A 15,737-nucleotide genomic window follows, 5' to 3' on the forward strand; every position below is an offset into this window, starting at 1 on the left:
TTATGATGATATATATTTGTTACTCTTTCACCCAAAATTTGTTAACCGATTGTTATGAAATTTGAAACACGAATAGAATTTAAACTGGAATAACACTATTTCACATTATTATTCTACCCATGTAGGCTACGTTGCATAGGTTACATTTTATCCTGAAATTCCCACGGGAGCGAAGCCCTGGGGCGCAGCTACTAATAAATGAATATTACTGAAAAATATTATTGGTATAATAAGTAACTTAACCCCTAACTCCGTCTCTGTACACAACGACCATATAGTAATTTGCATAAAAGATGATGAGAATCGCTCGATCATAATGGCCGACCCAAATATTACGAATGCGAAAATTGGCGCGCATTAGATAAAGGTCGCCGCTTGACATGTGAACCGATTTATCTGCTCTGTGTTTGTTCGTTTGTTTTTATAAAATTTCATCACTTTAACTTTTATTACTTTTCAACATATTTGTCAAGATAATATGAGAGTCAAAAATGTATTTGATTTAAATTATCGATATAGCTATAGAGCTTGTCCGCGGCTTCGCCCGCGGCAAAAAGTAATCTAACTCCGATACCAATAACTTCGATCCGATTCTCTGATTTAGGATGAAAAAAACAGTCAAAAAACTTCCTTATTTCGTTTTTGGTTCATCTGTGAACAGAGCGACTAGATGTAGGAGCGGAGCGTTTACCCTACCCGTCTGCCTCAGCCCCGCGTATCGTTATGTAACTTTGGTTACAGAAATGGCGATAAGGCGTCTCAGCTTTGTTTTGCGCCTTTTCGGTCGGGCGTATGAATTTAATTATTTCCATACAAAAACTTATGTAGAAATACAGTTAAACTGCTGTATTGTCATAAGTAGCTTTATTGGCTTTTTCACGCTGATATCGGGCTTCGCGGCTTAACAACCCCGAACGCAACCGGGATGCCAACCATGCACAGGTGAGAGACTCATAAATAGCTACGAATAGACATTTTTATTAAATTAAGATTTAAATAATAAAAAATATGCACGAATTAAAAATTGTGACAATATTAGTTATGTACGTACAGTAGGGGCACAAATAAACCTGATCCTACCTAAATAACTAACTATCAAAGGAGGAACAGGTTTATAGGCCCTCAACTGTACAAAAAAAAAATAGAGTTGATATTCTAAATTTAATTGTTAACCAAAGCAATTTCTCTTTCCCAGACTGGACCCGACCTTCCGCGGCAAGGGATTGTGCGAGCTGATGACGAAACCCATCGAAGCCTTCGACCTGCAACGAGACTTCGTCGACGACAAAGATTATGACTTTTACGAAATAGACAGGAACAGTTTAGAACCCTACTGCCCAGAGTCTCTCAGAGGCCCGAGCTTATTACATTCTGGATTTTTATCGTCTAAGCCCAATAAGGCTTGGGATAGACAGGATTGGTTCGGAAGTAGGTATAACGAGTATGATAGGTTTTACGATAGAAGAGGGAGCAATAGAAGGGGATATGAGAATTTCATTCCGTATCAGATTGGTAAGTATAATTCGTATTTCTTGGATAGTCCTTAAGTTTGGTTAATATAGATGTTTTAGTATTTGTCTTGTAGTATCATTTGTGGACCTAGACTTTCTTGCGAAATTTCGAGGATAATTTTCGTTTTTCTTTTTTCAAATATCTTTATCTAGTTTTTTTTATTTTAATATGGTAGTTATTTTTTTCCGATTTAACTGATTTGAAACAATATTATTAAGTAGATTTCAAACTAATATTAAACCAGTAAATTAAACAAAAATTCAATTTTAAATATTTGTCATCCAAATTGATATATTTTTTCTCAAGTTGAGAGCATTATGAGAAAATTTAAAAATCTTATCTAAAAATAAAAAAAAAATCGAAAGTGTATTTACAGGAATTAATGAGAATTTCATGACTAAGGTGGGAGTACGTTTATTTATCACTATTATTATTAATTTTTAAATTAGAGACTCGAAGTCAGACCTTTCTGACCAATATAAGAACCACTTTACTAGAAATTATATTATTTTATTATATATAATATTCACAAAGACTGTTTTAACAGTCTCCTATCTCCCTTTCTGATTAACCTTTAATGCTTTTATTTCAACGCTTACCAGTCTATACCTACTGACTATTCTGTACCTCTCTAATCTATAGGCACAGGCATAGCACGCAGTAATGACGATCAAGAAAACTGGGGGAAATATGGCGGATATTATGGCGGCTACGACGAATATTACAAAGATAGGAACGATTATTTCAAGTCGACAAACTATTGGAGGCTTCCTGATGATCACCACAGACCTTATGGAGTCAAACCCTTACAAAACAACAATTTTGACTACAATGATTTGAACAAAAACCGACCGTGGGAGAGCCATAGATACGGATATGGTTCATGGAAGAGGGGACGCTGGAATAGCTCTGGTTTGAACTGGAATGAACTGGATTCTGAAGGTTATAAGAAGACGCAACATTATTACGAGGACCGGAACGAGGAAGCGAGTAAAGGTATGTTTCTATTCAAAAAAATATTATATTCAGTTGTAAATAAATAGAACCTTTATCAAATACATTATTTATTATAAAGAAGTAAGCGTTTGAGAGTTTGTATGTTTAAGGCGGGTAATCTCCGGAACTACCGAACCGATTAAAAAATTATTTCACCATTAGAAAGGTTCATAATCCATGATTGCTATAGGCAATATTTTATCTCAAAATTCCCACGTGAGCGAAGCCTCGGGCAACATCTGATAGGCATATAAAATTGTTTAGTATCTGATAGGCAATAATATTATTGGTGGGCTGAAGCCAGGAATCTTAAAATTTCTAGACGTCGTTGCGTCACAGCCGTGCGCGTGTAATTGGGAACACGTGAAGAATGAGTTATGGAAGACTTGTTATACTATCAATCAGGCAAACAGGCTAGCCCATCTGATGGAAAGTGGTTATCACAGCCCACTGTCACACAATTTGTAATTTAAAGTTGTCCTCACAGACTGCTCATCCCGCCGCCGACCAGGCATGTCTCTTGGTACGGGAGCCATCAGGAGATCTCTGATAGCCAGGAACGTGGTGGAGTGTGAGGCGGCCTGTTTCGGCGAGAGGGAGTTCAAGTGTGTCTCCTACAGCTACAGGTGACTCTTTGTTCTCACTGATAGACTGATAGTTTCCATCAGGTCTCTGATAGTCAGGAACGAGGCGGAGTGTGAGATGGACTGCTGCGGCGATAGAGAGTTCAAATGTTTCCTTAGATCTTCTCTTGTCATAGAGAGTTCAAAGTTCAAGTGTCTCATACAGCAACATGTGACAGTTTGTCGATAAATCACTGATGGTTCCAAGCAGGCAAACAGGCTTGTGGCCCGCTTGATAGCGCATGGTCACCACAGCCTATGGACGCCGGCAACACCAAGGATATCAAGTGCATTGCCGACTTTATGGCCTAGGGTCTTTTACCACAGTACACAGTAACTGCCTCTCTCATACTTGTTGGAAATAGCAACATTTTAGCATTGTCTATGTCATTGTCTTTGGATATATTTCCCGCGTGCTCTCCCTCTCTCTCTGTTCCCCTCGCACTCTGGACGAAGACACGCATTTCATCACCTCTGGACCTTTTATTCAGCCCCATAAATTACAGTCCTATTAATATTTTCATCCATAACATTTATCCGGCTCGATGGACCAATATTATGGATGAAAATATTATATTATACGCCTCAAACCGAAAAACAATAACGCAAGCACTGCTTTACGCAGTTTGCCTGTAGATTTAACCTGCAGATTAATTGCAAAAGTATAAATATTCTTCTTAGAATGATGATGAAAATATGCGTGCGTTTGTGGCAATTAAGGACGGCGAAATTCGTGCCAAGTGGAGAAGAATATGAAGAAGCGGTCCCTGAGTTCTGATGCATCTTGACTGAGAATGGAACCAGAAAAGTGTTCAGATGGGATTGAGAGAGAAGGTGACTATTGGACAGAATAAATGAATTCTGGGTGGAGCAGACTCCACTAAAGTTGGTTAGCTCTCCTTCTGGCGCCGCTTCTCATCGAAGATTGGCGACCATCATGGTTATCCTAGTTTTTGAAGCTGCTTCACGGAAGAGCGTCCAGTTACTTGAATGAACCCAATCTTTAAGGTGATTCAGTCTAGCTAGAGGTTTGTCTCCTTCTGGGTTTGTTTTCCCTGGATTTATTTATTTCCATTGAGTATGTATGTGACATAGTTGATAATTCCACTATATCTTTTAGATATTCAAGTTCGCGAGGCATAGACAACTGCTTCCTCAGCGAGAGACCGTACCGAGGTCTGGAGCTATCTGCTGACAGTGGCTCTGATGTGTACGCGATGCCTCAAGACCATGGCTGCGCGACAATCAGTCCTAAACCTTGGGTCGAGAGCGGTAAGGTTCATTTTTATTTGTCTGCAACCTTATGAGTACTGAACAATGGCTCTGGTGTGTACGCGATGCCGCAAGACATGATGCGCGACCATATCCATCCATATAATCAGTCATAAAACTTGTGTCGAGAGCGGTATGGTTCAGTTTTCTTTATCAGCAACCTTATAATGACTGGTACCATTGCTGACAGTGGCTCTGATGTTTACGTGATGTTGCAAGACCATCGCTGCATGTCAGTCAGTTCGAAACCTTGAGTCGAATTCAGTTTTCTTTGTTAGATAAAGTCTAACGCAGTTTATAGTTACACATTTGAAGAGAATAGTAAAACTGCTTTGTGTACCAACAAATAACATAATATAGTTGACAGAGTCCTTATCCATTTATAAGGAAAGCCTGTGCCCCAGCAGTAGTAATGTATAATGGGAGTTAGTGATGATAATGACGATGAGGAATTTCCAGAATGCTTTTGGCACGTGCGTTCTGGCGCGGCCGTCGGTGGGCCGGCAGTGAGGGCCGCCCTCACGGTCGCCGGTCTGGGCGCGTGCGAAGCAGAATGTATCAGGGCTCATGGTTTCTTCTGTCGAGGATTCAGTTTCAGGTAACATGTATACTTGTTTACTGTGGCCTAAGAATGTTTAACGTTATTATACGTAAGTATACGAGTTACTATAACAATACTATGAAGTATTTTTATGGTAACCGTGTTTGCTTAGAATATCCTTTTTACTCCAACCTCTGCAGATTCGACTCCCCCACAATCGGCGACGACCTCGAGAATTGCATTCTAACATCTTCCCCTCCCACTTCACTGGAAGTGAACCGTGGTCTACGTCCCAACGCTGGACACGAGCTGTACTCCAGAGGGAACTACGGCAGGGGCTGCGAGCCGGCACTGTATGATGATGCACAGCATAAGGAGACACGTGAGTTTGATAATCCATTCAGCACTTCATCCACGCATTCACTTCACCCAAACAATGTCATTTTACCAGCGGTGGATTGCCATCCGGCCTCTGATCCTGATCAGCTTTGGCCCATCGATGGTCTTCATTTCTACCCAACTTCTAACCACCAGGTCAAGTGTTTAAGACCTAGGCCTGCGTTCGAAAGGTACCAGCTTCAAATCCTACTCATGTTACATGAGTTTTTACACCAGACTCATGTATAATATTTTTCATAGACACTGCATTCTAACATCCTCCCCTCCACTTCTTCCCCCCCTGTCCCTCTTCACTGTCACTCGTCACTGTTACTGCCAAAAAGTTTTTTTTAATTCTATGATTTACCGACCGGCCGCATACAACCCTCTTTGGTAATGATTTTGTTGCCTATCAGAGGTTAAGGGCCATCATTTGCCTTTTAATACATCCTAGGAAGAGGTCTTATATACATAGAGAGCGGGAAATACTCACCTAAAAATGTTTACTGTTAAAAAAAGGAAATAGCGAGATCGCAACGATTTTATACTCGCTGTGTTTTCGCTTATGACTATGGCACAAACACAGAAACTGACACAATACACCCAGAACCGCAGACAAATATTTGTGGTCACAGGTACAAATATTTTCTCGCGCTGGGAATCGAACGCAGGACCTCCAAATAGCGGGCGGGAGTGGTGGTGACCATTACGCCACGGATATCGTCATTTGTGCGTAGCCAATCTTGTTAGTGAAAGTAATGATAATTGTACTTCAGAGTGCTACCTCCAATACGACAACGCTGCGCGACTCAAAACTTCATCGGTTCGGGGCCAGGCGTTGGCCCGCAGCGAGGAGGCGTGCGGCCATGCTTGTACAGAAGCACCATTTAAATGTCTCAGCTTCTCTTATAAGTACGTGACCATATAATTTAATGATTTATTTTGACGAAGCCTGTTGCAGATATTTTTCCTCCGAAAATTATCGCGACACGCTTCGTCACGTTTTTAGATTTGACGCGATTTTCTCGCGGATGTTTTTCCTCTGTGAAGATTTGACGAAGCGTGTTGCGAATTAGTTTCCGTAATGACGAAGCATATTGCTAAGTATTACATACGTTGGATAGTTGAATATGGAAAATTTTATAGATAAATGCGAAGTTACATAAGTTAATATGTAGGTGTAGGTAAATATTTTTGTAAAATACATACAAATAATGAATAAAACGTCCTTACGATCACCTTCTTTACAACATCCTGTATAATTAACTCTCCTATCTTCCACAGAAGTAACGCCCCCCCTGGTACAGATAACTGCTTACTATCAGAAATCAGACTGTTCGACCTTCAAAGAGGAGTAGATTATGAGCACTCTACCGATGATTGGTTGTTCGCTTTTGATTTGTTCAATGGAGAATGTTGGAGGAAGATCCATGGAAACTCGGATTATGAGTGAGTAATACTTATTCTCTCTCTCTTTCTAATCTTCATATGCTCCAGCTGGCCTGTGGCGCCGCGAAGCGCGTTGCGTAAAATATTAAATTAAAATACTAAATAGTAAATGTGAAAATTTATCTGTCACGCTTTCACAGCTAAACAGATGGGCCGTCCCACCTCACCCGCCCGCTTCACAGGCGATTCACATCGAGTGTTTAGCATTGGAACAGATAATTGAAGAGATTTGTTTTGGTTTGAAAGTAAAATTTTACGAATCATGAACACGATAAAATCGTCGAACTTACGTCATTGTTTATGATGCCAGCTATCTTGATGATTTTAAAAATCACCTTTTATAAACAACACGTTTAGCGACTAAAGTAAAGGATGATATTCTAAATCCCGTGTTACAATATGTATTGGGTGTTTCACAGAACGATTCGACCGCTGCGGACGCGCTGCCATTATAATAATTTAAATTTTAAACAACGACAAGAACTAGTTTTACTATCAGACTTTAAAATAATTAAACTGTACTGTGGTAATGCCAATTTTATGAATGATTGGTTTTGGAAACGATTGAAAATTGACGGATCGTAATGACAGCGCGGCCGCAGCGGTCGAAACGCTCTGAGAACCACCTATTAAAGGTGATATTTTCTCGAATTCCAGCCATCCATCGGACGAGCTACCTAGACCACTACCCCAAGACCGCTATCCGGTCACCGGATCCGGATCTCCAGGGTATTTACCCACTGCTGGGGGTAATTTTTTTTTAATCCTTGTAATGTCTCTCTCTCGAGGCGACCTCTGTGGCCTATACATACAGTGTTCGTAGTAACAACTCCAATAAACAAGAATTTGTTGGATGATTAATCCAATATCCGTCAAACAGGGATGTTGTTTAAGTAAACTATCGAGGTCGTATATCAAAAAAGCTATGTCTAAAACAGGCAGTGTAAGATTTGGCGCTGGTAAGGCAAAGTTTTGCGTAGACCGGTAAATCACGTAGGAAACAAATGTCTGGCTATGTCGCTCCAGTCTGGCCCTGGCAGAAGGGGCAAACCCAAGAAGTGCTGGCTTGATGTCGTCAAGGATGATATGCGTGTCAATGGTCTGACAACTAGGGATGCCGACTACGTCGTGCGAAGTGGAGACGAAAAAGTAGGAAAGCGGACCCTGGACTCCGACGCTCAAACGGCTGTGGAATCAATCGGGTATATGCTCAGAAGAGAGTGACAGAGACTTTTTTTCAGAAATTGACGAAATAGGCCCTTAATACACTTATGCCTAACCGGCAGAATATGAATATGCAGATACTTAAGCTTGTCATTTGAAATAAAATAAGATATTTTGATTTTGTTTGAACGTTTTTCGTACCCATTTTCAGAAACACCATATGTACCCAGCTCCGGCCCTCCAAGCGGACCCGGGTATAAACCCAATTATCCAACAGGACCGGAACCGCCCAAACAATACCCTGGACCAAGCCCCTTCAAAACGGAACATTCCGGTTATCGGCCCGGATATCTGGACACCGGACCCGGATATCTACCGGAACCGGCTCCAAAACCGGTTTACAGGCCTACTGCACCTAATTACCCTGAAACGGGGTATAAACCCGGGTATATACCGGATGCAAATAGACCAGATTATAAGCCTAGTTATAGGCCTGATTACCCATCTGGACCTACTGGACCTGGATATAAACCTACTTACTTCCCAGAACCTCCAACAGGCCCAGATTATAAACCAATATACACAGACTCCGGTTTCAAACCCGGATATCCGCCATCAGAACCGCCCGGCTATAAACCCGGTTATTTACCAGGTAATAGACCGTATGAGCCAAAACCGGATTACGGACCTCCGAATCAAATACCACAAAAACCCGGTTATCCAGCTGACAAAGAAGAAGGTGGACCAAGTAAGTATCCTTATCTATCCTTATATTATAAAAGTCCCGTTTCTGTCTGTCTGTTCGCGATAAACTCAAAAACTACTAGGTCTAGCCGCACTTCGGGATTAAGCCGTAACCTTTATATATTTTTCTTTTATCTATGGCCTTAACATACGTATACATTATAGTATAATATTTAGTCATTGTTTTTATGGGAAATAACGATATTTTGTATAGTACTCGCCTCTGCCAAATTTCATCGAAATCAGTTTATTCATTATTGAATTTCAGTAACAGTGTCGTGGAGACATTACACAGTTTCCGGGTTTCCGTGTCGCGCCGGCACCGCGTGCGCGCGCAATGCCGTCGCCGGACACTGGGCGTGCGAACCTGAGGGGGGAGAAGTCGGTGAGAATTTTGTTGAGCGTTACTTTTTGACGAGTTTATATTTAACAAACAGATATTCAAGTCACTTGAGGCACATGAGCAACTCCTAAAGGTACTTCTATTTGTAAGCTACAAATGATGAGTGAGAAATAACTATTTAATATAGAAATTAACGTGAAAAAGTACCTGTGAAGGTCTAATTTCTGAATAAATGATTTGATTTGGAAAAAACGATTGTTCCCGTATTCTATTATAAAAAGCTGTATTATATTATAGGTGGCGCTCAATTAGGTGGTGATACACGCTAATAAAACAAACTTTGCTATAAAAACACTAGATGGCGTTGTGTATATTTTAAATGCGCTATGGATGTTTCAAAAAACTGTTCCGGAGGGCGGAGAGTTCCCGTTTAAATACGGGCGAAGCCGCGGGTAAACAGCTAGTAATCTCAATAAATCTGATATTTCAGGATCATGGGACTACTGTTGCTCACCGACACACAGATGTGGATATAGTGAAGGATTCCACAAGCCTTGGTGAGTAATTTTATCTCATTTTTATTCCGATTTGTATATTTTCTGTTTTATTAAAGTACTTATGTATGTATATTCAATTTACTTATTTCTCAGTTGTATACAATTTATGCTTACTTCATGCGACCGCACATAACATATTATTGTCAACATCTCAGGTTCTAAGCAACGTATCGCGATGAAACCTATACCAGATTGTAAGTTAGACCATCCACTATACGATTGTGAAAACCGCATCAAATTCCATCCAGTAGATTTTGCGTGATGCGTGAACAAACATACAGACAGAAAGACAGACAAGAATTTTTAAAATGAATTGTTTTTGCTTCTTTTAATCCTATAAAGATCTCCCATAGTTATTGTTCATAAGTATAGATATATATGTATAGATATACATATAATAAAACAGTAAATAGGTTATGTCTGTACATATGAGATATTAATGAAAAATAACTATGGGAGGTCTTTATGGGATTAAAAGAAGCAAAAACAATTATTTTTAAAAATTCTTGTCTGTCTGTCTTTCTGTCTGTATGTTTGTTCACGCATCACGCAAAATTATGTCTGTACATATTAATATTGTAAACTAAGTACTTAGTTTTATTTTTAAGGTAATAAAAAAAATTACACGGTTTATGTTATTGGTATAAATAAATAAATAATTTATTTACTTTTCAGGTGTTACGTGGGACCAAACGAGGACCAATGGCGTCCGTGCAGCGATAAATACTATCCCTACCACCAACACAACGCGCCGCATCCGGTGCAGGCGCAACGACCTAAAGGTACTTCTATTGATCGCTCCGAAATGCCAGTAGTTTGTAGCTCTTTGTGCACACAAATAAGCACAGGGTATGGAGATGAAGCGCTGGTGGCGTAATGGTTAAGACAATAAAAAGTTCCTGGTTCGAATCCTAATCGTGCCACATGAGTTTGTATACCAATCTGACTCATGTATAGTAGTTTTTAATCGGCTACAACATCGTGAGGAAACCTGCACACTGGTTGATTATTAACTTGTGTGTGAAATGGCAAACCACTCCATTACTAATGCCAAGAAAGTTGTTATGTGTGTTTAATTCCACGTAAAGACCACGACCCTCAGCCATGAGTAATACGACTATGAAGAAGATGGAGATAAAACATCACTTGTTTATTTCTATTATAATAAAACCTCTTTACTCTATGACACTAATACTATGACACACGATCTCTTTGTTTACACGATATGGGGAAAAGAGACAGCATGTGAACGTTAGTAACGTGCTACGAGTTTGTATTTTTCGTGGTAGGCCTTCTGTTTCACTGCTTGCCGATAAAGTATCTGAGTGGTTGATTCGCAGTAAGACGCAGCTAACCAATCACAGTGCGCCATTGTGATGGAACGACAACCACACCGCAATGTGATTTGTTCGCTGCTTCTCACTTCGAATCGACTCGATAGTGAGAAGTGAAATGAAAACCCCACTTCGCGCTCTGATAGTCTATAATAAGTAACTTAAAAGATAATATGTAACTTAGAAGTTATGGTTAAAAATTGTGTTTCACATATAGAATATGGTTAACTAGCTAATCATTCATGATACAGAAGCTGCTGGCAGCTTCCAGGCAATAATAGCATTATCAAAGAGGGATCACGTCGGATTGTAAAATCATAGCCGAATCTACAAAATTTTAATCCTAACTAATATTATAAATGCGAAAGTAAGTTTGTTTGTTACCTCTTCACGCTTTATCTACTCAACCAATCTTCTTGAAATTTTGCATACATGTAGTTTGAAGAGTACCCGGAAAAATAACTGCTCCCGTTGGGATTCAAGCTCGCGAAGCCGCGGGCAAAAGCTAATTATATATAATTGTGTATTTTTTTTTAAATATATATTTTTTAATATTTCAGTAAACCCACCCCCATATCCGGATCGTTGGGATCGTCCGTACGATACTCGCGATACTCGGCCACCCGGACCTTACTTGTCTGAAAACGACCGCAGATACTGGGACGAGCTGTACAAAAATGGACCTCAGGCGTATTACGATAAGTTTGGGAATCCTTTGCCAGGTACATTCGTCATCCTTTTGCCAGATGAAATAGAATAAAAATAGAAAGTCTAAATTAATGAATTAAACTGCAATATACTGTTTTAATACTTAACTGAAAACTTTAATTGCCAACGCACGTGCACAGATAATAAAGTAACAGAGTTAAGAGTGTAAACGTCAAGTGTGTGTTGACATAGAAAATGCGCGAAAACAAAAAACAAAAATCCCCTTGTTGCGTCTATCTGTATGAACGCGACAAACTGAAAGACTACCGGACTGATTGATATTCGACTTTACTCAATAGATAGTGTGATTCTGAGAAAGGTTCATTTGAGTTTTAGCGGCCCTCAACTCCATCTCGGGCTTCAACGTACACTCTTGTTAGAATCTGTTACTATCCTATCTTTGTGTATTATGTAGTATTTGTTCTCAGGCTACACCCGCGTGCCCCCAGCCGGCCGCCCCGGCCCCGCGCGCCCGCCCTCGGCCCAGTGGCTCCCCCTCAACGGACAGGACTTCGACCCACAAGTACCTGGGGGATTGGGGGCACCCAGGTTTGTTAAACTACATAGTTCCATGATTATATATCCTACTAATATTACAAATGCGAAAGTTTGTGAAGATATGTGTGTGGTATGTTTGTTACTCTTTCACGCAAAATCTACTGGACAGATTGTTATGAAATTTGGTACACGGGTAGAATATAACCTGGAATAATACATAGGGTACCCGAAATTCCCATGGGAGCGAAGCCCCGGGGCAAAGCTAGTATAGCATATGGCAATGTTTGGTGCCCCATCCTCGCATTGAATATTACATCACAACCACATTACTGATGATAGAAACCCATTATTATTATATAGTGTATGCTTGATATAAACGATGTCCACGATATGAACCGTAGCGCTGAGGCATATTGTATTATGGCATAATGATTTTTAAGCATAACGTTCTTACGCATAACGGTTTATGCATAATTATTTCATAGCATTACTTACCTAACCTAAAAGTTGATTATGCTACATTTGCCCGTATGCCAAAAATCAATTATGCCTATTACGCCAAATTATTTCAAAATATTTTTACCAAAATCAATGTATTTTATACCATCTATCTGTCAGGTACTGGCCAGTAGCGTACCTCCACAAAGGCCCTCCACCAAACATGACATACTTCCGGTACAATGAAACTCAGTCAACAACCACCGAAAGATACAACCCTAGACCAGAAAATAATCAGAAAAACCCTCCTAGAGACATCCCACCATCACAACCCCCACTAGTTATTAGAACAACTGAAAAACCTGAATTAAAACTTGAGAGTAGAAGTCAAAGAGACGAGAGAACCAAAGATTTTGATGACAAACCAAAAACTGATATATTCCAATTGAATACAGACAAAGTGACGTCTACTACTCCTAAAGTTGAAATCAAACCAGTTGATCCCAAACCAGATGTTACAGAAGACACAAAAACTAATAACACAGTTGTAGAAATAGTCAAAACTGATACGAAAGTAGAAAAAGAGAAGGAAAACATCAAAGGAATTGACGATAAAATTGATGACTTTTCTGCCATTGAAGTATTGAACATTGAAGATGTTAAAGGCGATAAAAAATCAGATTTAAAGACTTTAGAAGCCGAAGAGAGACAGATAGAAGCAATAGGTAGATTGCTAGCATCGCGTCGCGGTTCAAAACTTATATTAGAAAAGCGATCTCAAAAAGATCTAGAAGCCAAAAGCATTGCCGTAGACAAAGACACAGTAGATTTCAATTTCGGTAATAAATTTCCTACAACTGGTGAAAGGAGGGGTATAATACAAAAAGTCACTAAAGACGAGATAGAAAGAGAGAAAGGTATAGATAAAAGTTTAGAAGTGAGTGAGACAACGTTCGTTAGACCACCAAGAGTTTTGAGTACAACAGAAAATATAAGAAAGGCTATAGTTAATGGGAAAGTGTTTTACGATGCAACAATTAGGGAACAAAGAGATATTTTTGCTAATACCACAAGAAAACCTAAAACATTTAGACATTTAGACGACATAAGAGCTCCTTCAGTGATAACTAATAGTACCTTTGGTAAAAAGAAAATTATAAAAGCGAGAAATGTGAACCCGGTCAGGAGAGTAAGAAGGGTATATAGGAAAAGGTATAATCCAGATGAAGTGAGAAGGAGATTGTTAGAAAGGGAGAGAACTAAACCGGATATCGAAACTGCCAGAAAAATATAACTTTAAAAAATGTAATATTAAATGCTATTATTTATATGCTGTGATTTCAATTTATATGAATGTTATTGACATAGAAAATTAGTTTTAATAAAGTCGCTTTGGGTATACATTTTTTTACGTACATATTTGTTTATTTTATTTTTTGGATGACTATCTCACATCTCATAATTATTATATTTTAGTTTTACATACAGTCTTTCTATACAGAACTGTAAACGTTGTAACGAACCACATTTTTGTGATTGCAAAACCCTCTTATTTATTTTTATCTATGGCAATACCGAATGGTCTGATTGGTTGGTAAACGCCCAGTGTTGCCAGCCAAAAGGACACAGCGCCTCATTTATTATTTCTCTATAGATTGATTGTAGCTTGATCACAGAATTTGTAATAATAATGCAACAGAAGTGTTATTTGATATATTTTATAGCAAATATCTAGAGCTTACAAAATATTAACTCATACGCAATTGAAAATTTAGAATTGAGTGTAATGATTCGATTGAGTTATAATGTAATTCAGGGTACTGTGGCAAAAGATCTTAGGCCATAAAGTGGGCAACGCGCGTGTGACACCCTGGTATTGCAGGCTGTGGTGACCACTTAACATCAGATGGGACGCATGCCAGCTTTCCTGCTTAGTAGTTTAAAAAATACCTACACTTCTTGTGTTATTTAATACAATTTCTGTGTCTTATAATTCGATTTTAAAGGTATTTGGTGCAACATACAATTGTCAGTTGGACCCAAAAATTGATTTTTGGGTTGAATTGACGATAAGCTTCTATTAATTTAAGATTAGGGTCAGTAATAATTGTAACTTAGATTTATGTGTGAAAGTATTAACTTTTATATGGCTATGTAATATACTTTTATAAATATGCGAGTTTATTAAAACTAGCATATTTATAAAAGTATATTAAACTATTTTTTGCTAACGATCAATAATAAGAAATTTCAAATTTTCAAGATTTTTTCATCAGTATTGAAATAAAAAAATGTCTTGTGATGATCAAGTAGTTACCGTAAGTATTGTAATTTTACAATCTAATATTTAAGTTCTATTTATAAGATTAATTACTTTTAATAAATATCATTTCTTAAAAGGTTTTTATTATTTTTACGTTCCTATTGAAGAAATTACGAATTTTATATCCAAGTAAGTCATAGAACTTTCTCAGGGCGTTTAAACCGCTTTTCGGTTTTAACAAAAACAATTAATGTTACTATCTGACTTTAAAATAATTAATCTGTGCTGTGGTAATGTCAATTTTGTAAATTATTGATTTTGGAAATGATTCCTTCGTCAAGAAAATTTACGGATCGTAATTATCCAAACGCTCTGAAATACACCTTGAAAGAATAAAAGTAAGTATACAAAAATTATTATTACCTAAATTGGTCAAGCTTTTTAGCTGTAAAAGTGTCACAGACAGACATTAAGACTATCTATTGATTCAATGGCGCTAAGTTAGTACTAATTGCCATGTAAACATCAAAATTATACCGTACTAGATGTTGCTCGGGGCTTCGCTCCCGTGGGAATTTTGAAATAACATATAGCCTATAGCAATCTTGGCCTATGTACCTTTCTAATGGTGAAAGAATTTTTGAAATCGGTTCGGTAGTTTCGGAGATTACCCGCCTCAAACATAGGTACAAACTCACAAACGCTTGCCTCTTTATAATAATAGTATAGATAAAAACTGATTTTACCGCTAAATTTGTTTACACAACAAATTGTCGAGGAGACGCGCGAAACGGAGTAGAAAGTAAAATGCTGTGAAGTTATATTTTATGACAGCATTTGTATGCGGAGACGATATTCCCACAAGTCTATGTAAATTGGTCGGGTTAAGGCGATGACTTGACACTCCCACGTTATTT

The 15,737-nt window shown here is 38.6% G+C and overlaps 1 protein-coding gene across 1 annotated transcript in view; it reads left to right on the forward strand.

Moving 5' to 3' along the window:
* The window catches only part of LOC128681403 (uncharacterized), a 33,749-nt gene extending 19,053 nt beyond the window's left edge, over positions 1 to 14,696 (forward strand). The window contains exons 5-20 of the mRNA XM_053765263.2: positions 1,196 to 1,512; positions 2,155 to 2,508; positions 2,996 to 3,134; positions 4,252 to 4,403; positions 4,863 to 5,001; positions 5,145 to 5,326; positions 6,099 to 6,234; positions 6,607 to 6,771; positions 7,429 to 7,520; positions 8,147 to 8,683; positions 8,948 to 9,064; positions 9,513 to 9,579; positions 10,255 to 10,361; positions 11,474 to 11,635; positions 12,050 to 12,170; positions 12,738 to 14,696. Of these exons, the coding sequence (XP_053621238.1) occupies positions 1,196 to 1,512; positions 2,155 to 2,508; positions 2,996 to 3,134; positions 4,252 to 4,403; positions 4,863 to 5,001; positions 5,145 to 5,326; positions 6,099 to 6,234; positions 6,607 to 6,771; positions 7,429 to 7,520; positions 8,147 to 8,683; positions 8,948 to 9,064; positions 9,513 to 9,579; positions 10,255 to 10,361; positions 11,474 to 11,635; positions 12,050 to 12,170; positions 12,738 to 13,851 (3,901 nt within the window). The 3' untranslated portion in view covers positions 13,852 to 14,696. The remainder of the gene's footprint in view (positions 1 to 1,195; positions 1,513 to 2,154; positions 2,509 to 2,995; positions 3,135 to 4,251; positions 4,404 to 4,862; positions 5,002 to 5,144; positions 5,327 to 6,098; positions 6,235 to 6,606; positions 6,772 to 7,428; positions 7,521 to 8,146; positions 8,684 to 8,947; positions 9,065 to 9,512; positions 9,580 to 10,254; positions 10,362 to 11,473; positions 11,636 to 12,049; positions 12,171 to 12,737) is intronic.
* The last annotated feature ends 1,041 nt before the right edge of the window (positions 14,697 to 15,737 follow it).

Source organism: Plodia interpunctella, chromosome 27 (assembly GCF_027563975.2).
Source record: "Plodia interpunctella isolate USDA-ARS_2022_Savannah chromosome 27, ilPloInte3.2, whole genome shotgun sequence".
Lineage (NCBI taxonomy): Eukaryota > Metazoa > Arthropoda > Insecta > Lepidoptera > Pyralidae > Plodia > Plodia interpunctella.